Source organism: Chlorocebus sabaeus, chromosome 16 (genome assembly GCF_047675955.1).
Source record: "Chlorocebus sabaeus isolate Y175 chromosome 16, mChlSab1.0.hap1, whole genome shotgun sequence".
NCBI lineage: Eukaryota > Metazoa > Chordata > Mammalia > Primates > Cercopithecidae > Chlorocebus > Chlorocebus sabaeus.
The window spans coordinates 40,528,885-40,555,076 of NC_132919.1; the positions used below are offsets into that span (position 1 = coordinate 40,528,885).

At 53.3% G+C, this 26,192-nt stretch overlaps 1 protein-coding gene across 4 annotated transcripts in view; it reads left to right on the forward strand.

The window, feature by feature from the left end:
- CUEDC1 (CUE domain containing 1) overlaps positions 1-15,853 on the forward strand; it is a 94,433-nt gene extending 78,580 nt beyond the window's left edge. The window contains exons 4-11 of one of the 4 annotated variants that reach the window (XM_008011345.3): positions 3,520-3,646; positions 4,380-4,572; positions 5,868-5,951; positions 8,063-8,134; positions 8,975-9,068; positions 9,796-9,854; positions 10,663-10,733; positions 14,209-15,853. In XM_008011345.3, the coding sequence (XP_008009536.3) occupies positions 3,520-3,646; positions 4,380-4,572; positions 5,868-5,951; positions 8,063-8,134; positions 8,975-9,068; positions 9,796-9,854; positions 10,663-10,730 (697 nt within the window). In that variant the 3' untranslated portion in view covers positions 10,731-10,733; positions 14,209-15,853. Of the gene's footprint in view, positions 1-3,519; positions 3,647-4,379; positions 4,573-5,867; positions 5,952-8,062; positions 8,135-8,974; positions 9,069-9,795; positions 9,874-10,662; positions 10,734-14,135 lie in introns of all 4 variants that reach the window. The other 3 variants (XM_073004907.1, XM_008011342.3, XM_073004906.1) reach the window with 3 other exon arrangements.
- The last annotated feature ends 10,339 nt before the right edge of the window (positions 15,854-26,192 follow it).

Below are 26,192 nucleotides of genomic sequence, written 5' to 3' on the forward strand. Positions count from 1 at the left end.
AGGTAACCTCAGCACTAGACCAAGGCTCAGGAGACCCCGTGGGCTTTCGACAAGTTACTGCTCTTGCTTGAGGTTCTGGAGCCTGACTCAGGAAATGAAGGCTTTGCTGGGTTGGGAGTGGATGTACTGAGGAGAACTTGACTAGTGGAGTCAGACAGAAGCAGTCTGTTTTCCCCACCCCTTCCTTCACCTGCCTAGCTTAGAATTCTCCAGGCACCTTTGCAATGTGGCCTTTGGCTCATTGCTTGACCTCTCTGAGCTTTGTCTGCCTCCCCTGAAATGGGAATAGTAATTTCCACATTAGCACTGAGGAGGATTGAATGAGATGTGTGTGGAGCACTTAGCACAGTCCCAGTTATAGACCAGATCTATAATCAGTGGTTTACTGCTCCCTCCTGTCCCCCAGCTACACTGGCTGGCCTCTGAGTTTAGCTCTAACATTGAACATTGAGACCAGAGGCGAGGCTTCCCCCAGGGGCCAGTGTTCAGTAGAGGCACGGGTCCCTTTGCCCCAGGATGGCTCTGCTAGACCTGGGCCTCTAGGCCATCTCCAGTGCCTTGTCCAGTCCCTCTATCCAAGACATTCATTTCCAGCATTGACTGAATTGCCTGCTGTGTATGCAGGTGCTGAGCCATGTGTGTGATGAGGTGGTGAGCACAGCACTCCTGAACCATGTGTGTGAACCATGTGCTGAGCCATGTGTGTGATGTGGAGGTGAATACGGTGCTGCCTGTTTCCCCACACACTGCCAAGGAGATCAGGGTCTAGGGAAGCCCAAGACACAGGGGCAGGGAAGGCTGCCAGGAGAAACTGATATCCAGGCTGTGACCTGGAGGTCACATTGGCAGTAATGTGGAGAAGCAGAGGACAGGGAGGCGCTCAGGCAAAGGAAGGAGCACGTGCAGAGGCCTGGAGGCAGGAAAGAGGGCCCATCTGGGGACCTCCTGGAAGTATCTACCGGTGGGTAAGGCTGGAGAGGTAAGCAGATCAAGGGCCCTGTGGCCTTCCAGGGAGCTTCCATCTTTTCTTGCAGCCAGCCAGGGAGCCATTCAAGGGCCTTAACCTGGAGAGCGACACAATCAGGTTCATGTTTTAGGACTCTTCCTCTGGCTGCTGAGGGAGATCAAATTTGGGTGGGGGAATGGCCTGGCCCCCTTCTGCTACCTCCAGTCACTGGGGTGCCGAGAACCTGCAGATGGGGCAGAGTTTGGGAGCGTGGGCATTGGCCTGCTAGGGCAAAAGAGGCAGGGCCACCCCGGGGAGCATGCTTCAAATGTCATGATCCCTGGGCCCAGGTTTTGCCTGGATGATGTGTGTGTCCTGGGACATGGCTTGAACCACCTCTGGACTTCAATGTCCAGTTTTTACCAAAAATTTTACCTGGAAGGCCTGTCTCTGAAATCCCTTTCCATCAGGTCTGATGTTCCATGGGTAAACCTGGGGGTCTGATGGGGCTTGAAGTTGTAGTTTTGGGGTCCAGAGTCAGAGACTCTGGGCTGGGAAATCCTCCCGCCTCTCTCCTTCCCCTCCCCCAGCCTGTCCTTCCTTCCGTCTGTCTGAAAGAAAGACAGTCTCTGAAACCCAGGGGACCCATCCACACAGGCCGCCTGCTGTTTTTCCGTTAAAATTACAGCCTTGGAAGTTTTTTTTTTATTTGCGTCTCAGCTCATTTCTGACATTCCTTTCCGACCACAATGGAGTTGCCTGGGCTGCCTGTACTCAGGGCCCCCTGGCTCACGCAGCTGTGGGCTGACCTCATCTCTACCAGTGCCAGGCAAGGGGCCGGGAGGGGGCTGGGCCTGGCCTTCCTTCAGGACCACAGGCCCAGCAGCAAGGAAACTCAGCTGAGAACAGGGGCCTCCTCCACCTTGTCCCCTTCTGCACTTGGAGTCCTCATGGCTAGAGGAATCCAGATGCACCTCTGAGGTTCTCCCTCCGCTGCTTTCCTGGGTGGCTCCGAGGTGTGGTTAAGTTGGGGGTGGGCACCCGTGTCCCAGATGAAGACCCTGAGACCCCAAGAACGGGTAATACCCCTGGCAAGGGTCCCTCCCTGCTGTAGCCTGGGGTGGTCTGCGAGTCCCTGAGAGATGGGCTTCCTCTCTCCCCATCTCTGGCCTTTGGAGAAAAATGAAGCCTCCAACAGTGGCAGAAGGTGGCAGTGATGTAGAAAAAATTTGGCCTAGGAATGGGAGTCCCGGGTTGTGATGCAAGCTCCTCTCCAGACCATTCCCTCTCCCCTTGTGTCTGTGCAGCCAGAGGGTGGACGAGGCGTGCTGGGGTTCCCTTGGCTCCAGTCTGCAAGAGCTGAGCTCCCACCAGGCACTTAGCAGCTGGTTATCCCGTCTGCTGCCGCCCCCGCCCCTTCCCCTCGCCCCCGCCGCCGGCCACCCGCCCAAAATAGAAAAGGAAAGGAAGTTATTTCCATAGTCAGCTGCAGCCCGGAAAAGCTCCCCTCCAGTGAGGGGGCGGGCGGGATTCCTAGAGCTGGAGACCAAATCAAAGCCAGGCCCGAGAGAGCGAGAGCGGCCCCCACCGCCCGGCCCTCGGCTGCCTTCTCAGTGTGCCGTTTCCCTGACTCAGCGGAACACGTGTCCTGCGGTTGCCACGCTGCAGGCTGCCATGGAGCTGTGGGGAGCTCCTGGCTGGGCTCCGAGCTGCCCTCAGGCCCAGGGCGGTAGGGCGGGAGCCTGAGGGTCAGGGAGGGTGTGTGTGCCACCCCCTCTTCCTCTACTGCCTTGCCCAGCTGTTGGCTCTGCCATGGCACAGAGCTCCTGCCACACACACAACAGGCCTGGAAAGAGTGGTCCCAGAGCACCCTGAGAGCAAGATCCCTTCCACACTCACCTCTCCACACACCTTTTCAGAACATTGCTCGGGACACGGCCTCCTGAGGGGCTCCCCAGCACCTGGGCAGGGAGGCAGCAGTTTCTAGCTAAGGAAACCGAGCTGGAGAGGGGAACAGGGGCCCACCTAAGACTACCCCGTCGGCTGGTGGTTAAGCCAGAACTGGAGCTCGAATCTGCTTTACCCTCTGTATGGATCCTGGCGTCCCCATATGCCCCCTCTTCAGCAAACCAACATGCAGCAGGCTGTGCTGTTGGTGGCTTATGTGTCTGTTCCTTTGGACCATACCTGCCACTCAGCACCGTGAGCCTGGCACTGTGTAGGTGCTAGAAGCATGAAAGGATACAATCCCTGCTGTCTTTAGGGCACATTTGTAAACATCTATAGCTAGATCCACAGAGTTCCACGTGTGCACCATGGACAGACGGCGCTGAAGGTCTAGAGACCTGGGCGGGCATGTGACTGGACAGCATGAATGGCTGGGGAGTTCGCTGAGGCCGGTGGAGACATCTCCAGTGATGACACAAAGTGACGGGCCTTTGTTCTGGGGGCAGTGGAGGCCATGGGAATCTCTGAGCAGGATCTGACCTGCCTGAGGACCTGGTGTAATGGGGCCAGGAGACCTGGGGTTGGGCTTAATGACTCCCTCTTCCCTGTCACCTCCCATCCCCTAGTATTGACGTGCTGGGCTCTGCAGCCCCTACAAGCCAGAGACGCTATCGGAACTGGAACCCACCACTACTGGGCAACCTCCCGGATGACTTTCTCCGCATCCTCCCCCAGCAGCTGGACAGCATACAGGTAACGGGCCGCCCCCGCCTTCCACTCCCACCTGCCTGTCCAGCATCTCTCTTTGCCCACACAATTTGTGCCAGCCAGTTTTACTTCCTGATGTTTAAACCCAGGCTGAGCTATTTCTGTTGCCCTGGGTTCGTAGGGAAGGAATGCTGAACTGAAAGCGTCACTTCCTGCCTGGGTCTGGAGGTTTCCTGTTCTATCCAGGGAAGGTGACAGCCTAAGGAAGCTGTCTGCTGCAGCAGTCACCTCAGGCTGGAGAGAGGCGGGCATGGGGTGGCCAATGGTGGAGGGCCAGAGCACCCCCCTTCCTCCCTTGGGAAAGGGCCAGAGGCAGCTTCTCGATAGATGTTGGCATGCCCCAAGGTGCCCCACAGCGGGGCAGGTCCACCCTGAGGCTGCTGGTGCCGGGAGAGGGTTGAGTTTGGGAATCCACGTATAGGCTGTTCCACAGTTTGCAGATTTCTTTTCAGGATTGTTCAGGTTGTAGATGAAGGTATGAGGTGGTCCGTGGCGTGGAGGAAAAATAGTTTTTAAGCTACTGCTGTGTCCCCTGCAGTGAGGGCTCTGACCTGTCCATTGGATTTTGGCTCGCCACCAGGTTCCATTAGGAGGTGTGAGCCTCAGGTGAGGGCTAGAGGATGTTGGACAGGGCGTGTGTGCAACCAGAGGGATGTGGATGTTTGTGCAACATGTATCCTTGTGTGTACACGTTCAACATGCTCGCCCCCCTCCTCAGGGTAATGCTGGGGGCCCCAAGCCTGGGAGTGGAGAGGGAGGTCCGCCTGCCATGACTGGGCCAGGGCCCCGAGACCAGGAGAGCCGCTGGAAGCAGTACCTGGAGGATGAGAGGATCGCGCTTTTCCTACAGAACGAGGAGTTCATGAAGGAGCTGCAACGAAACCGCGACTTCCTCCTTGCCCTGGAGAGAGGTGGGCAGTGCCTGCAGCCACTTCTCCCTGGCTGAAGAAGGGAGGTGATGCTGGCTTTAGCCTTGGGGCTCAGAAAAGCACTGAGCTGGGGGCTGAGGGGCCAGGTGCTTTCTGTCCTACTGAGCCTTGACTCCTACCAAGTTATCACATGGGAGCCTCAGAATTTTGCCTATGGGGACCTGGGTCACTAACCCACCCCTTTCTCCCTCGGGACTCAGAGGAAGAAGGGTGTGCACTCTTAGGCCTTCTTCCCTTTGCATACCTGCTCTGTGCCAGGAACTGGCCTTGGCACAGGGCAGCAGGGAGAAGAGCACTGCCCCTCCTCACAGAGCCCCAGCCCCAAGGCAGGCGTGATGTGTCTGGAGCTCCGGGAACAGAATGACTGGGTTCGTGAACGCCAGGGTTGGGGAGGCTCTTGAGTGGAAGACCTTAGAGCAGGGGCTCTGGAACTTTGCAGGTATTTGGGTTGTCTCTGGGTTGGAGACCCTGCTCCCCAGCCTGGCTACCTTTTCCCTGCAGGGTGGGAGTACGTTTGGGATAGAGGAAATGAGAGGGCAGTGGAGCTCTGTCCCTGTGATGGCCACAGCGTGAGAGCTTGTGTGTGTAACTGATGGTGTGTTGGTGGGGGAGGAGCAAGTTGTCAGGGAGAAGGCTGGGCTGAGGCCCAAGGTTAGCCCCAGCTCTGCAGCAAAGGTGCTGGAAGGCTCAAGGCCTTTCCGTTTATTTTTTATTTATTTATTTTTTTGAGACAGAGTCTGTCGCCCAGGTTGAAATGCAGTGGCTCAGTCTCGGCTCACTGCAACCTCCGCCTCCCAGGTTCAAGTGTTTCTCCTGCCTCAGCCTTTCAAGTAGGTGGGATTATAGGCACACACCACTGCACCTGGCTGATTTTTGTATTTTTGGTAGAGATGGGGTTTCACCACGTTGGCCAGGCTGGTCTCAAACTCCTGACCTCAGGGGGTCTGCCCGCCTTAGCCTCCCAAAGTGCTAGAATTACAGGCATGAGCCACCGCCCCTGGCCGAGCCTTTCCTTTTAAATGAGGGAGTTTGGACTCTACAATCTCTCCGAGTCTTTTAATTCTGACATTTGAGATGGCTGTCAGGCAGTAGTTTCTCTTACTGCTGGTTCTTTGAGAGCTGGTAGATGTTGTGTGCACTCATATTTTGGGTGCCTGTGTGTGCTCATGTGCGATTCTGGGGACTTAGCCTCTAGCAAACTACTGTGTCCCAGCCCAGCCTGCCCCTGGGAGCCCAGGAGCTAACCTCCCTGACCTATGAATGTGGTCCTTTTCCAGATCGATTGAAATACGAATCCCAGAAATCTAAATCCAGCAGCGTGGCTGTCGGAAACGACTTTGGCTTTCCGTCTCCTGTCCCAGGTAACTTTGCCTTCTGGGGAAGGAAACCTAGAGGCATGGGGGGCTCATACCCAACTTTGCTTTGCATATTTGGAGTTTGGGAGTAGGGGGAAAAAACAGATTGTGGAAGGGGGCGTGGGCCTCCTCAACAGGCTGTTGGGGCCGCTTCTCCCCCCACCTCCATATCCACTCCATTTAGCTGCTCTGGGGTCTTTCCAATCCATCCACTGCTGGGCTTCTGAGCCCCCATTTGTGATCAAATAACATAGGCTGGCTGAACTCTCAACCTATGCCTTGAGTATAGGCTAGTCAAGGACACATGGCCAGGTGCAGTGGCTCACACCTGTAACCCCAACACTTTGAGAGGCCGAGGCAGGTGGATTGCTTGAGCCCAGGAGTTCAAGACCAGCTTGGGCAACAAAGTAAGTCCCCCTGTCTCTACCAAAAAAGTACCAAAAATTAGCTAGGCATATTGGCATGTGCTTGTAGTCCCAGCTACTCAGGAGGCTGAGGTGGGAGGATCACTTGAGCCCAGGAGGTTGAGGCTGCAGTGAGCTGTGATTATGCCACTGCACTCCAGCTTGGGTGACAGAGTGAGACCCTATCTCCAAAAAAAAAAAAAAGAAAAGAAAAGAAAAGAAAGAAAGAAAAGAAAAGGACTCCAAAATGCCTTATGGTAGGACTCAGAGACTGATAACTGTTGGTCTGTGTCCTGAGGAAGTTTATGGTCTTGTAAGGAGAAATGCCCAGAAAACAGGTAGAACGAACTAGCAAAGCTGAGGACTTATTGATTTTAGCAAATGCATGGAAAAAAAGGAGGGCAGGATTAATCTGGGGAGTTGACTCATTCATTCATGACGTAGCTGGAGAATATCTCCCATCTGTTGGACCCTGCCCTAGGTGTTGGAGGAAGAGGAATTTCTAGCTTTGTGTACAAGGTGGTGGGAAGTAAGAATTGCTGGTAAAGAGGGCCAGGCTCTTCTGCTTAGAAGCTCTAATGGCTGAAGGAGGGTTGGATGGGGGTGAGGGGTAGCAGTGCTCCTGGGATACACAGACTACTGGGTGGAGCCACAGCTGGGAATGACGACCTGGTGCCTGTGTGCGAACAGTGGCCCCTCGTCAGTCAGTGCCCCCTGCCCCACGCGTACACAAGCCGCCCGCCTCGCAGAAAGGCTCTTGCCTGGAATAGACCTTGCATCATGCAGTGGAGTTGGGGGTGGAGGAGCAGAGGGATGGGGAGCTGAGCTGACCCCAGCTTGAAGGGAGAAAATCCTGTGGAACTGACTCATAAGCAGCAGGCTGGGCGCTTAGGCCTCAGCAGATGTGCAGCTGGGAGTTTTAAGCAGGAGCCTCTTGTCCTTGATCCTGAATTAACTAGAGATACCGGGGCTGCTGAGATGGATCAGAATGACTCAAAGGGGACTTAGCAGGCAAGGTGACTGGGGATTAACCAAGTTGCGGGACAGAGAGCAGGGGTTTCAGAAAGGCAGCAAAAGACCCAAGCGGATGCTGAGCGAGCCCGGGAGACCGCGTGGCCGGCAGGGTTCTGACTCCAGGACTAGTCCCATTCTATTCCTACTCATTGTCTAATAGCCAGAAACCCTGTGGCTGGGAGGGAGCAGTGGATGGGCTTACCCTGGCAGGAAGGACAAGGGACTTGCTACAGTTGAATGCCAGCTCTGAACCAGCACCTCATTTGACCGTCACATGAATGTCGGGGTGCAGGAGGCCCCTCATGTGCTGGTGAATGTTTCACAGCCAACTCTGGGTGCAGCAGGAGCCTGATATGTAGTGCTTGGTGACCTCCGTGGTGGAAGTACTTCCAAGCTACCACAGTGATGTCATGAAACATGGAGTTGGTCAGAGCGTGGACAGTTGGGAGCAGACACGAGCTGGCTCTCTGCACATACAGTAGACCACTAAACCCTCCCCATTTTTACGGAGGAGGAAACAGAGTCCACAAGGGGAAAGAGGAGCTCCTGGAACTCCACATCCTCCTTGCTTTAAACTCCCTCCTGGTCAGGGAAGAAGCCTGCTCGCTCTTTGCATTTGTCCTCAGATGGGTGGGTATGGCTGGGACAGCGGCCATGGCTGGCCACACTGGCCGGCCTTCAGCAGGTGTCTCCTTCCAGGAACTGGCGACGCCAACCCCGCTGTGTCTGAAGATGCCTTATTCAGGGACAAGCTGAAACACATGGGAAAATGTGAGTCCCTCAGGCCCCGCTTCCCTCCCCAGCTTTTCTGAGACAGGCCCTGTGGCCTCCCAGGAGTAAGGGAGCCCTCTAGAATGTGTAATGCAGCTGACTCTTGGTGAACCAGTGACATTTTCATCACAGGCTGGCTCCCTCAGCCTTCCTACCTCACTTCCCTCTACAGCTGAGTCTAGAAACAAATTAAGTTTTAAATCCTCTTGAGCCAGATGTCTACAGAAAAATAACGTGCCGCACATGCTCTCACCACAGTCCTCATGTTCACATTCTCTGTGACTTGAGGAGGCTTGGCTGGAGCTGACTGCACAGAGAGGCCCTTGCTAAGCCTCTGTGGGGGTGGAGGACCTCTTTCCACAAAGTCCTAGCAGCCTTGAATGCCCCCTTCCCTCCCCCTCACCTCCCCGCCACACAGACCCACAGCCATGTGTGAATGAGGCTGCGATCCTCTCAGGCTCCATTTCAGGGAAAATCTCGGATTAGTCATGGAAATCCCAGAACCAACTTTGGAGGTGGCTAGGGGAGGGGCGGGAAGGCGGTGGTGGTGGGAAAGCGAGCCAAGATGCGTTGCAGTGTGTTGCAGCTGGGGAGGGAATACTCAGATCTTGAGCCGCCTGCAGTCCCTGGACCTGGCTCAGGGTGTCCTGTGCTGCCCCTGCAGGCTGACCCAGGATGCAGCCTCTCACCCCTGGGGTGGTATCCTCAGGGATCTGTGATTCCTGTCACCTCTCCCTCCCAAGGGGTCTGGGTCCTCCCCTGGCCTTGCCCACACCTGGGAGGAGGCCATCTGGTGTGCTGGCTGGCAGGAGAATGATTGACAGGTCTCTCTGCCCCCAGCCACCCGGAGGAAGCTGTTTGAACTTGCCCGAGCCTTCTCAGAGAAGACCAAAATGAGGAAGTCAAAGAGGAAACACTTGTTGAAGCATCAGTCGTATCCTTTCCAGCCTGGCACTGGTGGAGGTGGTGGAAGCCAAGGGCTACGGAGCAAGACCCCTGCTGAACTCCCTGCAGCTGTGCCCTCCCCTGGGAGTGGGACGAGGCTCTGTGGCCTCCCCTTCCTCCTCCCCTTCCCTCCATGAGCTTGGCCACCAGCCCAGTGCCCATCTCTCATTGCCAACCAGGGACCAGACCTAGGGACTAGGGCAGCAGCTCCTATCTCCCTTCTGTAGGCCCAGAAGTTGTCCTATAACTTTTTTTAGTCTGAGGTCATGTACTTCTTGGGAGAAAAAGTGGTTCTTCCATCAAAATCAAACCTTCCCCTCATTTCTCTAGTTGAACTAGTGCACGAGTCCTCCTCACTCCAAGCATGTTGGCCCTGCCTTCCTCGAGTAGAAATACGGCTTTGCACATTTTTACCCGAACTCCTATTCATGCTTCTCAAACAGGGCCTAGCATAGCAGAGACTCACAGCCAGAGGGAAACAGGGAGGAAGCTTTTTCTCCATCCCCAGAGATGTAAGCGGGGTGAGAGTGTCAGGGCCTGGCCACACCACTGACCTCAGGAAAAGGAGCCCGGGGGACAGTACTAGGGGTGTGGGGGGTCAGGTGGGTGTCCGATACCTCAGAGCCTTGAGGGGTGGGGCAGAGAGTGGGTGCGACTGGGAGGACTAGGGCAGTGTCCTCTCATCCCTGGGACGGTTTTCCTGAATGGCCTGGCAGGCTGGGGGCTGCCGCGTCAACAGCCAACCTCCTGGATGATGTGGAGGGCCATGCGTGTGGTGAGGCTGGAGGGGAGTCGTAAGCTCCAACTTCTCTATGATTGGTGATCTCCCAGCGGAGTTCCTGGGTGTTTTCATGGGAGCACCCACCCTGTCCCTTGGAGGAGCACACTGCGGGTTGGTGGGCAGGTGACCCAAAGAAATGGATCCCCCCGACTTGGTCGACATCACCTCTCCCTTCCTGCAACCCCCGAAAGGGGACCCTCCCCTACTTCCATGTAGATGTGTACCTGTAGCATGAAGTGCCAGGCACTGTTTCTGGGGAATATTCTCTTGGGTGTGAAGTGGCAGACAGGCCTACCCCCTTGGGGGACCCTCGGCCTGAGAACCAAGCACTGGGCAGCTTCCGTCTGTGGGCCCAGAGGCTTCTCAACTTTCACCCAGTCCCTTCCAAAGGCCACGTGGGCCAGAAGACTGCCTCAGACCCTACTGGGCCCCCAGCTGATCCTTGATCCTCACGCCACATTCGAGGGTCAGGAGGCATCCAGAAACAAGGACCGGAAGGGCCTTGGAGGTCATCTAGATAGTCCAGCTTTTCCATCCGTTTTATAGATGAGGAAATTGAGGCTCAAAGACGAGGGGAGAACTTGTCCAAGGTCTCAGAGCTCAGTGGTGGACCCTGGCCAGCACCTGAGTGTCCTGCTGCCTCTCTCCCTGGACCCATGCATCATCCACCTGGGGGGATCTTCATGGGCCCCAAATGAAGGGGGCAGAGAGAGTTGGGTCAGCTGTCTTGGCCAGTCTGGGGGCTGTGCCTGAGCGAGGCCCTGCGGGGTAGAGGATGAGGCAGCTTCCCTCTCCTTTTCAGACGAAGACTTCCGGGGACGGCATCAGGAGGTGCCCAAGGTGGAGGAAGGCCTGCGAGAAGGACAGTAAGAGGTAAGGCCTGGAGCCATAGCTACCCAGGGACTGCCCAAGGCCAGGGCCCCCCACACTGTGCACCCCATGTGTCGTCCCAGGTGTCCAGAGGCGCTGGGTTCAGGCAACTGGGTAGTACAGGCCCCACGTGTCTTCCCTTATAGTTGCGGCAGGGACACGGGAATGGGAATTAGTCCATTGCATGTCTTTTTTGGTTATTTATTCATTTGACAAAAGATAAGCACACCTGCCTATGACAGATGTTGAGAACAGGAAAATAAAATCAGCTTTGACCTTGAAGAGTTTATAGTCCAGTTGAGAAGACAGTCCAGGACACACATAGCACACTGAGAGGACAATTTAAGAAAAACTGGCTGGGCACGGTGTCTCATGCCTGTAATCCCAGCACTTTGGGAGGCCGAGGTGGGTGGATCACCTGAGGTCAGGAGTTCGAGACCAGCCTGGCCAATATGGTGAAACCCTGTCTTTGCTAAAAAATACAAAAATTAGCCTGGCGTGGTGGCATGCACCTGTAATCCCAGCTACTTGGGAGGCTGAGGCAGGAGAATCACTTGAATGTGGGAGGCGGAGGTTTCAGTGAGCCCCGAGATCGCACCATTGCATGCCAGCCTGGGTGACAAGAGTGAAACTTCATCTCAAAACAACAACAACAACAAAAATGAAACAAAAGAAAAACTGCGGTGGTCTCAACCCGGCTATGCACACACAGAGCTCTTTCCAGCCCCCTGCTTGGGTTGGGTGGGCTGCGATCTGCCACACCAGGATGAGGAAACCCCTCCTGAGGCAGCGGTTTCTGGCTGAAGCCCCAGGCCTCCAAGCCACTTCTCCTCCTCTCTTCCTGTGCACCCTGTTGGGGAGAAAGAGAAAATGCCAAGGCCTCCTCCAGGACTTGGCCAGGACAGCTGTCCCTCTTCCAGCCCCCTTTCCCATGGGAGAGGGGAAGCTGCCCGGCCTTCCCCAGCCACTGGTCTGGTCCCAGTGGGCAGCATCTACAAGGCTTTCTTGAGTTGATGGCGTGGCAGGCATGGCCCTGTGGCAGACCGTGGAGAAATACTCGCCTGCCTCAGGATAGTCACAATGGAGAGAAACCAGGAACAAGTAAATACAAGTGTCCTCTCCCCTCTGCCTGGGCAGCTGGCCCCCACACCTGTTCCACCTGACTCCCTACCACATCTACCAGGCACTGCAGCCCCTTCCATTCCCCTCAGGCTTTCCTCAAGCACAGAGCCGCAGCCCACTTCCCACTGTCCTGGAATGCCCAGAGAGAGCCTGCCAGGGAAACGCCTCCACTGTCACCCCACGCTGCTACTGTCTCCACGTCCTTCTCCTTCCTACTGGTCCCCAGGGAAAACAGGTCCTGTCCAAACCATGCCTACATCAGAACCTTGCTCATCATTCATTCATTCATTCACTCATTCATTCATTCATTCATTCATTCATTCTGAGATGGAGTCTCCTTCTGTGGCCCTGGCCAGAGTGCAGTGGCGCAATCTTGGCTCACTGCAAGCTCTGCCTCCCGGGTTCACGCCATTCTCCTGCCTCAGCCTCCTGAGTAGCTGGGACTACAGGTGCCCGCCACCATGCCCAGCTAATATTTTGTATTTTTTTAGTAGAGACGGGGTTTCACCATGTTAGCCAGGATGGTCTTGGTCTCCTGACCTCCTGATCTGCCCACCTCGGCCTCCCAAAGTGCTGGGATTACAGGAGTGAGCCACCATGCCCGGTTATTTATTTATTTATTTATTTTGAGACAGAGTCTCACTCTGTTGCCCAGGCTGGAGTGCAGTGGTGCAGTCTCAGCTCATTGCAACCTCCGCCTCTCAGGTTCAAACAATTCTCCTGCCTCAGCCTCCCTCGTAACTGAGATTATAGGCACCCACTATCATGCCTGGCTAATTTGTTTTTGTATTTTTAGTAGAGAAGGATTTTCGCCATGTTGGCCAGGCTGGTTTCAAACATCTGACCCCAGGTGGTCCGCCCACCTGTACCTCCCCAAGTGCTAGGATTACAGGTGTGAGCCACTGCACCCAGCCTCATCTATTTCTGTCCTAGGACTTCCAGCTTGTCCCTTTCCAGCTCGTTCCGCAAGTTGACATCCTCTTCCTCCTCCCCTTAAACACCAGGGGTCCTCAAGTCTCCCTTGCTATCCTCCTTCATCCTCTACAGGCTAACAGCCCCTCCCATCATCCAGATTGACTCGGAGGTTACCCAGCAGCTCAGGGCCTTAACCTATTCTGCATTCTTCTGGTGCTCTTCTACACACCCTCCCCTGATCTTTCCCGAAACTGCCCTCCTTTGGCTCCTGTGACCCCACGAAGCCTGATTCTCCTTCCTCTGACTGGCTCTCCTTGTTGCTCTGCCCTTGACCCTCTGTGAAGTCTCCTCACTGCCCACTCTGGCAGTGCCTCCGCCCTCTTTTATAGCACCAGCAACACTTCTGTGCATCTGGCTCCTACATCTGAATCTCCATCACAGTTAGGCTTCCAGAGCTGCTTCGTGTCCCCAGCTGCACCCAAGATTTTCTTTTCAGCCTTGGGTGGCAACTCAGTCTCTCCTGCTGACTGCCCCCTTTCATTCTCTTTTCTGTTCCTTCTATTACCACCCTGATTGATGCTCATCACCTAGGTCACAGCCCTGCTCTCTTCACTGCCCCTAGCTACTCTGATTATCCCACCACCAAAACCCCACTTTAGTTCCATTTCTCCTATGCTCTTTGAATAAATCCTTTTTTTTCTATTTTTTTTGGGGGGGAGGGATGGAGTCTTGCTATGTTGCCCAGGCTGGAGTGTAGTGACGCAATCTCTGCTCCCTGCAACCTCCCCCTCCGAAGTTCAAGCCATTCTCCTGCCTCAGCCTCCCAAGTAGCTGGGATTACAGGCATGCCCCACCACGCCTGGCTAATTTTTGTATTTTTAGTAGAGACGGGGTTTCACCATGCTGGTCAAGCTGGTCTTGAACCCCTGACCTCATGATCCGTCTGCCTTGGCCTCCCAACGTGCTGAGATTACAGACGTGAGCCACCGTGCCCAGCCTGAATGAGTCTTCTGAGTAAAGTCTTAGGATCTCTTCAGCTTGGTGTCTGAGGCCTACCAGGTTCTGCCCCCAGTTTACTTTTTTCCACCTACAGATCTCTGTGGCCTAGCTCTCTTGAGCTATGACATATTAGAATGGGCCAGGTACCCTCCCACCTTGAAGCCCTCCCCTATAGCTGCTTCCCCCCAGGATTCCATTCCTCTACTCCATCTCCTGCTGCCAGAGTCCCTGCAGCTCCGCAAGCTGGAATGGTTCTAGGAATTCGAATGGCGGGGATGACCCAGGCAGAGTTCTACGGTTGACCTCGAGTCCCTGGAGAAAGGGGAGGGCTTAGGTCTTTGGTAACTTCTCCCAAAACTGTCTCTCCAGGAACCAGTGACCAGGAAAGACCATTGGGCTCCTTTGAAAAAGACTCCTCCCATCCCCTTTTTCCCTCTGCCAGATGCCAGCAGCTCTTCCTTGCCAGAGATGATCTGAACCGGTGGGGGCAGCTGGAAAGCAACACTGGCTCCCAGCTGAAGGGCCCAGCTGCAGCCGGACAGATGGTGCTTGAGAACCGAGGCCCAGTGATCCTCCAGCCACAGTCCAGCCCAACCACTGCCACTTTCCATGGGACTTAGAACTTCCGAGTTGCTGCCTTGCAATTGGAGGAAGGACCTGGGGCCCCTAGAGGCAGCAGCCAATTACAGCTCCTTTTGTAGCCAGGCGTTCCTATGGTCAATGAGTGGAAATGCAGGAACCAACCTCCCTTGAAAAAAAAAAAAAAATCCAGAAAGCAGATAAAAATTGGAATATGGAAAAGGGCAAGATGACCCCACCAGAGGCTCTTTGGCCAGAAGGTGGAGTCCCTGCCTCCCTCCGTTCCCTATCTGTCCTGTCACAGACTCTGCCTGACCCCCTGTCCACTTCCTCAGCTCCCTCCAGGCACTCCCTTCCAGGGCCTCCCATATCTCAGCCTTCCCCCAGGGCTGCTGGCCCAGCACACAAGCCCTGCACCCAGCCTGAGTGGGAGGTCCCCGGCCAGTCCCGCAGGCACTCTGAGGCGCTATGGGCTGCTGCAGAGAGCATCTCTTGACTGCCCCATCTGGCCTCATCAGGCTGCTGCTGTTGGGGATGGGCTCACTCCCAGCAGCTCCCCATCACACAGCAGGGGTGGGGAGGGTGGCCACCCCAGGGTGGCAGGGTCTTTAATTCGGCAGCAGACAAAAGCCAGGTCTGGAGTCACACCACAGTGGAGGCTCACAGGGGCTCTGACTCCCCAGCTGGACTGGAAGCCCAGCTGTCCGAGGGTGGACAGCAGTGGGCCCTGGAGTGACCCCTTTGAGCAGGTAGCAGGGCTGAAGAGCAAGGCGGAAAGGCCGCCAGCCTGGGTGGGAGCGCCTAGGGCAGAAGGGCTTGCTGGGTGCCCCTGAGAAGGGCGGGTGATCTGAGGAGGAGAAGTCTGATTCTAGGAAGGCTTACAGGGCACTCACCACTGCCACGGGGAGGGAGGCTGCCCAGCCCGTGGCCCCGCCCTGGACATGGGAGCGCGCAGACCTTCTGGAGAGCCGGGAAGCCTGGGCAGGCACGAGGCTTCGGCGCGGCTTCGGGAGGTTGGGAGTGGGATCCGATCCTTGGCGCGGCCCTGGTGGCCTCAGTGACCCCAAGATCACAAGGGCGTAGCGAAGGCGAGCCGGCGATTGCACCTCGTCCCACCCACCCTGCCCGGACTCCCGACGCCGAGCTTCCCCTCTCTGGGGAGGGCCGGGACGCGCCGCCGCCGCCGAGCGTGACCAAGTTTGGAAACGCGCACGGCGCTGGGACGCTGGCTCAGGGGCCCTGCCGAGGAGCAGCTGCCCCCTCCACTGCGCCTCGCGCCAGGCCTGGGGTCCTGGAGGGAGGGGAAGGTCTCCGAGGAGTGCCTCGGGTCCCCAGCTCGAGTTCCCGACGGGTCTCTGAGCCTTCCCCGCGCCAGGACCGGGCGCGCTGCGGGGGAAGCCCCAGCCCCACGTCTGTGAGTGTTGCTTGTTATTTTTTTTCCTCCTATGTGTGGGTTTTTTCTTGGAGCTGTTTCATAGGAATTCCTGTAATAAAGAGTTGGTGTTCTCTTGGTGCTCTGATGTGGCCAGCGGCGTGGGCTGGATCCTCCTGCTCCCTCCTCCCTCCCCGCCTGGGGCAGGGTTTGTCCCCTGGAGCCCCGCATCGCATTCCTAGGGTACCCCTGCCTAGCCTCGCCCATTCACCCGCAGCGCTCTCCGACTGCACTCTCGAGGTGACACCTGCGGCACCGCTGCACCGCTGCACCGCATCCTTGCGGACCGGCCGTTTATGTCTAGCGCTGTCGCCTTCCTGTTTGGCCCAGGACAGTAAACCGCTTGCTGATAGGCAAGGGAAACACCCCTATGGGGAAAGCCAGTCTGTTGCGAAAGCTCCAGACGGCCACCTCCCTAAATAAACAGCTTCTGGATTAAAGGCAGACTGGAGGCTGCAGGGAAGTGCAATTGCAGACTTCAAAGGGAGCTCAGAGATTGCCCAGTTGATACATCTCTCCTTCCTCCTCCTCTCCAGCTCAGCTGGACTACCCCCCATCCTCCGCCACAGGGACAGGGCCGTCGCTGCCAGAAGAGGAAGCTGGTGCCGTTTCCAGACAGGGCAGTTCTCAAGGTCGAAGTTTTTCCTTGTGTTGAGCCAACGGCCTTCTAGGGCTTCCAACCACACGTCTTGCTCCTGGGCTCTGGGTCACCGTTGCCAAGGCTGCCTCTCTTGCCCCTGATGCCATGTTTCAGCTCAGTGACCTCACCCTCTCTCTTCCCTGACAACTCATCTGCTTCCTGCACTCCCTGCGGGGGCCTCCCCACCCATCAGGGTCTGGCCCTACCCCCAGTCAGACCCAGGGGGCTTGTAAAGTGGCACACCTGCGACAGGGTGATGCTCCACATGAGCTGTCCTGAGCAAACCAGGATTATCCTCTAGCCCTGGTTCTCTGCATCGTATTCATTGCCTGGGAAGCTGTTCCAAATGCCAATTCCGAGACCTACTTAGTCAGAAACTCTGGGGGTGCAGCCCAGCAACCTGTGATTCTGATGTGCACCACGGTTTGGGAATCATGGTACCAGGCCAGTACCTAGCACTGGCTGTACAGAATTACTTGAGTAGCTTTAAAAAAAATCCTGGGCAAGACTAGGCTCGGTGGCCACACTTATAAACCCAGCACTTTGACAGATTGAGGCAACAGGATCGCTTGAGCCCAGGAATTCAAGACCAACCCGGGCAACAAAGTGAGACCCACCCCCGCAAACCCCCACATCTCTACAAAAAAAAAAAAAAAAAAAAAATAGCTGGGTTGGTGGTACACACATGTAATCCCAGCTACACGGGAGGCTGAGGTGGGAGGATCGCTTGAGCCCAGGAGGTCGAGGCCGCAGTGAGCTGTGATCATGCCACTGTATTCCAGGCTGGGTGACAGAGCAAGACCCTGTCTCAATTAAAAAAAATAGATCCTGGCCAGCCCTTGTGGTTCATGCCTGTAATCGCAGCACCTTGGGAGGCCAAAGTGGGAGGATTGTTTGAGGTCAGGAATTTGACGTTACAGTGAGCTATAATTGAGCCACCGTACTTCAGCCTGGGTGACAGAGCAAGACCTCATCTCTATTAAAGAAAAAAAAATCCTGATGTTCAGTACCCTAGACCAATTAAATCAACTATGGGTTTTTTTGTTTTTTGTTTTTTTAAAGCTCCCAAGGTAATTAAATTTGCCATCAAGTTTGAGGACCAGCCCACTTGGCAATCTGTTAGGTGTTTTATATTAGCCCATTTGATCTTGCCCAGTAACGATCACTTTACAGATAGTATAATTACAGTTCAGAGACATTAAGTAACTTATCCAAGATCACAGAGCTAGAATGTCATGAGGCCAGAAAAGGAGGCCGAGGGCTGCCTGACTCCAAAACTTGTGTTGCCTCCTCTGCACCCCTGCTGCTCAAAGTGTGCTCTGTGGACCAGCAGCATCGCCATCCCCTGGGAGCTTGTTAGGAATGCATATTATCAGGCCCCATTCCAGATCTGAATCTGAAACGGGCGTGCATTTTAACAAGCCCTTCAGATCATTCTGATACATGCTTAAGTTTAAGAACCACAGCTCCACAATCTGACTACTCACAGCTTGGTCTATGGACCAGCAACATTCTTTATTACCTGGGAGCTTATTAGAAACACAATCTCAGGCTCTGCCCCAGCCTTACTGGATCAGAATTTGCATTTTAACAAGCTCTTCGGGTGACTTCTATGCACATTGAAGCTAGAGAAACACTGCTGTAGAACACTGGTCCTCAAACTTGCTGTACATTAGAATCATTTCTGATGTGTGGGTCTCATTCCCAGAAATTCTGATTTAATTGGTTTGGGATTTAGCCTGAGAATCAGATTGTAAAATCCCAGGTGCTTCTAATATGCAGCAAGTTTGAGACCCTTACACCATTTTGTCTGTTAGTGTAGACGACACTGGAGATGACTATAATCAGAGAGAGAAAGAGAGGGAGAATGCTTACCAGGTCTACCAAGGAGTGCAAGAGATGAAGCCTCTGCTGGAGCCCCTGACTCCTGGTTAAAGATGGCTGTGGGTCCGGGGATAGGGACAGGCTGGACCAGATGACTGCCTTAGCCACCTACCCTCACGCTGCTTGCTCATCTGCAAGTGCTGAGCTCCTGGTATCCACAGGTGATACCTGCAGATTTATCCTCTGCAAAAATGCAGAGCTGGACTATCTGAAGTCTGGTCCAGCCAGGTCCCCTTCCCCATCTTGAGATGCTTTGATGTCCTCAGGGATCAACCCCAACTTGAAAGGCGATCATAGGTCTGGAAAATGCTGTGCCCACAAGAATTGGCCTGGTTATTACCAGGCTGGGGTCTCAACCCTCCCTCTGTTTTCTTGAAGCAACTGGTTGGAGATAGGGTCTGGGGGAAAAACAGGAGAATTTGCTGAATTTGCTCTGAAGAATGAAGGAGGCAGGCAAGGTATGGTGTGATGAAGATGGTAGCTCTTTATCGAGTGTTTATTGTGTGCCAGACACTCTCCTAGGGTACTTTACATGCATTATTTCACCGAATCCTTCACAACAATTATATGAAATCAGTATTACTACTTGTGTTTCGCACAGAGATGTTAAAGGCCTTGCTCAACATCTACCCTCAGTAACAGGTGGTAGGACCTGCATATGAACCCAGGCAGCTGAGCTCCCAAGATGATACCTAAACACTAAGCATGGTGGGGTCGGGTTGGGATGCAGGGGGATGGGGTTAAGATGCAGCACCCCTGCACAGATGCAATCTGTGGAGCACAGAAAGGGCCCACTTGCTCAAAAACGTCACCACAGTGATCCGTGATCCAACAGAGTGCCTGGAACGCCTCCATTAGCATTCTTTATCTAGTTTTAAAACCAATCTCTTAGCATTTCCATTAAATGGCAAATATGCTATTGAGAGAGAAGCACAGGAACTCCTTACACCCATTATCACAGCATAGATTAATTTGTTGGATTAATGGGCTGCACCGGCTGGAGGAAGAGTTGGAAATTTCTGGAGGTGGCCAGGTGGGAGAGGGCGGGCATGTGAAAGGGGCTGTGTGAATCGACTGCCACCTGGTGGTCATCTTGCAGAAGTGGCAGTCACTGGCCACTGAGACACCCAGAATGATTTTCCCAGAAGGAAGATGTGACCACCTGTTTGACCTTAGGCCAAAGAGACAGAGGGAAATGTACTCTGTTCACATGGTCATATGTTTTGTAAAATTTGCAAAACAAAGATATTTTCTTTTTCTTTTCTTCTCTTTTTTTTTTTCTTTTTGAGATGGAGTTTCGCTCTTATTGCCCAGGCTGGAGTGCAATGGCATGATCTCAGCTCACTGCAACCCCCGCCTTCCGGGTTCAAGCGATTCTCCTGCCTCAGCATCCTGAGTAGCTGGGATTACAGGCCCCCTGCCACCACGCCTGGCTAAATTTTTGTATTTGTAGTAGAGACGGGATTTAGCTATGTTGGCCAGGCTGGTCTCGAACTCCTGACCTCAGGTGATCCACTCACCTCGGCCTCCCAAAGTGCTGGGATTATAGGCCGTGAGCCACTGTGCCTGGCCAGATTTTTTCTTTTTCTTTTTTTTTTTTTTTGAGACAGAGTCTCGCTCTGTCGCCCAGGCTGGAGTGCAGTGGCCGGATCTCAGCTCACTGCAAGCTCCGCCTCCCGGGTTTACGCCATTCTCCTGCCTCAGCCTCCCGAGTAGCTGGGACTACAGGCACCTGCCACCTCGCCCAGCTAGTTTTTTGTATTTTTTAGTAGAAACGGGGTTTCACCGTGTTAGCCAGGATGGTCTCGATCTCCTGACCTCGTGATCCGCCCGTCTCGGCCTCCCAAAGTGCTGGGATTACAGGCTTGAGCCACCGTGCCCGGCCAGATTTTTTCTTAAGAGAGCCACTAAGATTAGATAAGCTTCAGGCCCCACAAAACCAGCATCTACCCTGAAGAGCTGAGGCTTGGAGTCAGGTGTCCTTTCCAGAGAGTAAAGGGTCACAATTCTTTATCAGGACAAGAGGATTATTCCAGGGACTCCAGTAGGAGGAACTGTGAAGCTCAGTACAAACAGCACGTGCTTCTTTGCTCTGACCTTGCCATTCAAAATGTGGTGTGTGGATACAGCGACCAACTGTCCTAGTTTCCCTGGATGCAGAACTTTCAGTGCCGAAACTGGGAAAGTCGTGGGCATACTTGGGTGGGTTAGTTATCCCAACTGCAGATTTGCAGCATTGGCATCAACCTGGAAGGTTGCTAGAAATGCAGACCTAGACCTACTGAGTCACACTGCATTTTCCAAGATCTGCAGCAAATTCATGTGCATATTAAAGACTGAGTTGCTGTGACTTCCCCAGGAAGAGAAGGGCCCACATTGGCCCTGAAATGTATGCCTTCAAGGGGTTTGGTGGGCTGCAAAACCCCACAGAGTGATTCCAACTGGCTTTGAATTCCAACAATAAAAGGCCAGCTTCTTGCTCCAGGCCAAGCTGGCCCCTTTTCCCCTGGTCACAGTGACATAGGCCCCCCAGGGCGTAAAGTACTTATTTCTCTTCCTGAACTGGATTCTTCCTGGAGGCAAGCCCAGGTTTGGTGAAGAAAAGAGTGGGTGGCTAAATGAAAATAGTTTGTAGGCTGGGGGCACGATGGCTCACACCTGTAAATCCTAGCCCTTTGGGAGGTCGAGGTGGGTGGATCATCTGAGGTCAGGAATTCGAGACCAGCCTGGCCAACATGATGAAACCTGGTCTCTACTAAAAATACAAAAATTAGCTGGGCGTGGTGGCGTGCGCCTGTAATCCCAGCTACTCAAGAGGTTGAGGCAGGAGAATCACTTGAACCCAGGAGGTGGAGGTTGCAGTGAGCCGAGATTGTGCCGCTGCACTCCAGCTTGGGTGACAGAGCAAGATTCCATCTGAAAAAAAAAGGAAAGGAAAGAGGAAAGGAAAATAGCTTGTATGTTGTTAGGTGAGTTATTTTCTTTTTTTTTTTGAGAGAGAGTTTCAGCTCTGTCACCCAGGCTGGAGTGCAGTGCCACAATCATAGCTCACTGCAGCCTTGACTTCTGGGGCTCAAGCGATCCTCCCACCTTAGCCTCCCGAGGAGCTGGGACCACAGGCTCCTACTACTACGCCTGGCTAATTTTTTGATTTTTAATAGAGACAAGGTCTCTCTGTATTGCTCAGGCTGCTCTCAAACTCCTGGGCTCAATTGATCCTCCCACCTCGGCCTCCCAAAGTGCTGGATTACAGGCATGAGTCATGGCAGCCAGTCTCAGGTGAGATTTAATTCAAGGACATTGTTGCTCTTAAACGTAGTCAGAAATTGCCATCACTCGTATTTATTGAGTAGTTACCATACACGGGATACTGTTTTAAGCACTTAACAAGTATGAACCCACTGGTGCCTCACTACAAACCCTCTGCTAGGTGCTATCATTATCCCCACTTTACAAATGAAGCTGAGGCCCAGGGACTGTAAAAGAGAACTACCTGTCAGTGAGGCACACAGGACAGTCAGACCGGAAACGCTCACGATGTGCAGTGAATGGTGAGGTAGGGGATTATTTCCGTTCATCCACAGCTCTCTCCCTATCTGTGTATCTGGGGAAGGCCTCAAAGGAAAGCTGGGCTTGGGAGGGGCGGAGGGAGGGCTGGGTGTGGACAGGCAGTGAAAGGAAGGCGGAGATGACAGCATCCTCATTTGTCCTAATTTGGCTTTATTTATCCATGAGGTTCACTAGAAAACTCTAAGTAAGAGCTGTGGGCCAAGCACCAGGCCTGGTGTGGGGAGGCAGAGCTAAAAGTCCTAGTTCCTGCCCTCAAAAAGGCCCCTGTAGCCAGACTCAGACAGGTAAACAGACTTCCAACACATACAGAGCCCTGAAAGAGATAAGCATAGGGAGGGAGGGAGCAGGTCTGGGCACTCACTCGATCTTACTGAGTGTGTGCTGGGGGCCAAAAGCTTTCCCACCTGAACTTGACAGTTCCTTGAAGCCTAGGAATGGGGTCTGAAGGGGAACTCTCAGAATAGGGGCACAAGCCCCGCAGCCGGAAGAAAAGAGAAGGCACTCTGCCTCCTTTTTTTTTTTTTTGAGATGGAGTCTTGCTCTGTCACCCCAACTGGAATGCAGGGGCGCGATCTCAGTTCACTGCAACCTCCACCTCCCAGGTTCAAGCAATTCTCTTGGCTCAGCCTCCCAAGTAGCTAGGATTGCAGGCGCCCACCACCATGCCTGGCTAACTTTTTGTATTTGTAGTAGAGACAGGGTTTCATGATGTTGGCCAGGCTGGTCTCGAACTCCTGACCTCAAGTGATCCACCCACCCCAGCCTTCCAAAGTGCTGGGATTACAGGCTTGAGCCACTGCGTCTGGCTGCCTCCTCCTTTAATAGCCCTCCCTGCCCTTCATCCTCCTGGTCCTCAGACTCATGAAGCCTATAATTATTTATTGATTTATTTATTTTTAACTGATCCTGATATAATCCTCTCTCTCTTAAAGTTCTCACTTTGTCACCTAGGCTGGGGTGCAGTGGCACAATCATAGTTCACTGCAGCCTCGAATGCCTGGGCTCAAGCAATCCTCCTCTCTCAGCCTCATGAGTAGCTAGCACTACCAGCTTGTGCCACTGCACTGGCTAACTTTTTTCTTTCTTTTCTTTTCTTTTCCTTTTTTTTTTTTTTTTTTTTTTTTTTGTAGAGACAAGGTCTCGCTATGTTGGCCAGGCTGGACTCAAACCCCTGGCCTCAAGTGATCCTCCCACCTCGGCCTCCTAAAGTGCTGGGATTACAGACATGATCCTCCACAGCTGGCCTGATATAATTCTTAAACTGCGTATTGAATATACTGTATTGCTTTTCTCCCTTTAAAGCTAATTGCTCCCTGATTTTAGCTGTCTGCCATAGATGAGTAGCAGCATTCATGATTTCATCAATATGCTGGGAGTTTCACAAAGCTGTTCCACTATTGGGGATGATGCTGTTCCTCATTTTGTCTGACAAATTCCCACACACTATTTATTTATTTATTTTTGAGATGGAGTCTTGCTGTGTTACCCAGGGTGGAGTGCAGTGGTGCAATCTTAGCTCACTGCAACCTCCGCTTCTGGGGTTCAAGTGATTCTCCTGCCTCAGCCTCCCAAGTAGCTGGGATTACAGGCGTATGCCATGACACCCGCCTAATTTTATTTATTTATTTATTTATTTATTATTATTTTTTATTTTTAGTAGAGACGGGGTTTCGCCATGTTGGCCACGCTGGTCTCAAACTCCTGACCTCAAGTGATCCACCCGCCTCGGCCTCCCAAAGTACTGGGATTACAGGCATGAGCTACCACGCCTGACCTCCACGCACTATTTAAATAAGGGCATTGTCACAAAGATGCAGGCAGAGTGATGGGAAGCCACAAGGGATGGCCTAGACCCCATGGTTAATAACAGAGGGGCACAGCTTGCCAACTATGTCTAGGCTTGAAGGGGCAGGAGAGGGACAGTGGCTGGAACCTGGTGAGAGAGCTGTGATTTTGTGTTCTAGAACTTTATGTTCCAGGAGGGAGCCAGTTGGCAGTACCAACTGGAATCCAGCCAGAAGCAGAGGGCAAGGAGCTGGTGGATGCAGGCCACAGAAGCCAGCCTCCCGAGGCACAGAGCAGGGCGAAGGACGGCAGAGAGTGGGTGTGGAACTGCTTGGGCAAATGGGAACTATTCAGCACTTAACTGATCAATGTTAGGGGCTGAGTTGTGTCTCCCTGAAAATCGTATGTTGAGGTCCTAACTCTCAGTACCTCAGAATGTGACTATAATAGGAGGTAGTCTTTGAAGAGGTAATTAAGTTAAAAATGAAGTCAGTAGGGTGGACCCTAATCCAGTAAGACTGGTGTCCTCATAAGAAGAGATTAGGACAAAACCTTCCCACAAAGAAGAAAGACCATGTGAAGACGCAGGAGAAGAAAGCTGTCTCCAAGGCAAGGAGAAACTAGCCATGTGCACAATAAACTAAACTTGCAGACACCTTGATCTTGGACTTCTGGCCTCCAGAACAGGGAGAAAATAAATTTGTGTTTAAGCCATCCACTCTGTGTGCAAGTGGTGTTAGGGCAGGCCTAGCAAACTTCATACAATCAATACGCTATTCAGCACATAACTTAATATGTATGTATTTGCCTCTGTCTTCCCTACTGGACAGTTGGATTCTCTAAGACTCAGAATAGTCAGGGACGTGTTTACATGCTTCTGGAATGAATGGATCATCTAACAAGAAAGTAAAACAGTAAGGCAATCTATGAAATATTATCAAAATGCTGCAGTCCAGGTGGCAATGGGTGGATGACACAGCACAACAGCAATAGCGATGCCATTACAGTCACCAGGCGTGTCGCTGCTCACAGGCACTCACTATGTCCCAGGTGCTGTGAATAGTGCTTTACATGAATGATCTCTTTTACTTTTGCCACAAGCCACGAAGATAGTTGACACTGCCATCCATATTATTATTATTATTATTTTTGAGACAGGGTCTCAGCTCTGTTGACCAGGCTGGAGTGCAGTGATGTGATCATGGCTCACTGCAAGCTTGAACTCCTGGGCTCAAGCCATCCTCCCACCTCAGTCCCCTGAGTAGCTGGGACTATAGGCATGCACCACCACACCTGGCTAATTTTGCCCAGGCTGGTTTTGAACTCCTGGTTTAAGCAATCCTCCCACATTGGCCTCCCAAAATGTTGGGATTACAAGCACGAGCCACTGAACCCAGCTCCACATTTTAACTGTTGGAGAAACAGAGGCTTGAAAAGTTACATAACTTGCCCAGAGTGATGCAATTAGTGGGCACATCTACAATGAAACAGTGGGATTAATATGAGGCTGAGTGGTGGTGTAGTGGAAGGAACATGGCCTTTGTGAGCTTACAAGCACCACTTCCTTACCTGTAAGATTATCAGGACATTACCTATGGCAGCATGTGGTTGAACAACTGAATGAGACACTTGAGGTTCCTTTGTACCTCCTGCGGCACGGTAGTGCATGGTGTAAGTGCCCCAGCCCCTCACAGCCTTGGGCGGCTGTGGTCCCTACTCAAGAAGACAGCCTCAGATGTCCATTCTGCCTGCCTCCTGCTGCCCAGCAACTCCCTCCTGTATTATGAATGAATGTTTCTTGGGTGTGTACTTCTTATGCAGCCTCGGAAGGCTGTTATCCCTAAAGTACCCACAGTCTGCCCATCAATATTCTGCTCTCAGTCACAGAAGCAGGCTGGAAAGGCAAACTTCAAAGGCTTGGAAGAGGAAGGGACTACCCCAAGATTAGAGAGAACATTTCTGCCTTGCAGTTCTTCCCCTATTGAGGGTTTGCGTCTTTGTTCCCCCTCCTTGTTCTTAGAATAAACCCTTTAACTCTTTAGCTGCAGTGACTGCACTAACCTACAGTAGCAGTTCCTGGTGGGAGAAGAGAAGTGTGCCTGTAATCTGGGCTGGCAGATAGTGCTGGCTGGGACAGAATTAGAAAGTTGTTAGGAGGCCTGGGAAGACTATATTTAGCTGGGAGCATGTTTACTCTCCCCAGAGCATGGCCTTTTAGACCTCCTGAGGGCTGGGAGACTACAACCTTTACACTTGGCCTGGGGCCAGAGCTGTGCTGTTTCTTCTCTGTTCCAGAGGATCTGGAGGCAGCAGTGAAATCCACCACAGGTTAGCCCTGGGCCTCAAATCACTGGATTCCTGCTCTGTGTGTGTGTGTGTGTGTGTGTGTGTGTGTGTGTGTGTTGTGGGGAGGGGGGCGGGGGAGCAGCCTTCTGCTGGACTCTTGAGCCTACCAGCCTCCAGCTTTAGGCATAGCTTAGGCAGCAGTGTGAGGTCTTGGAAAAGGCCCTGTCTGCCCCGCCCCCCCAGGCTGGCT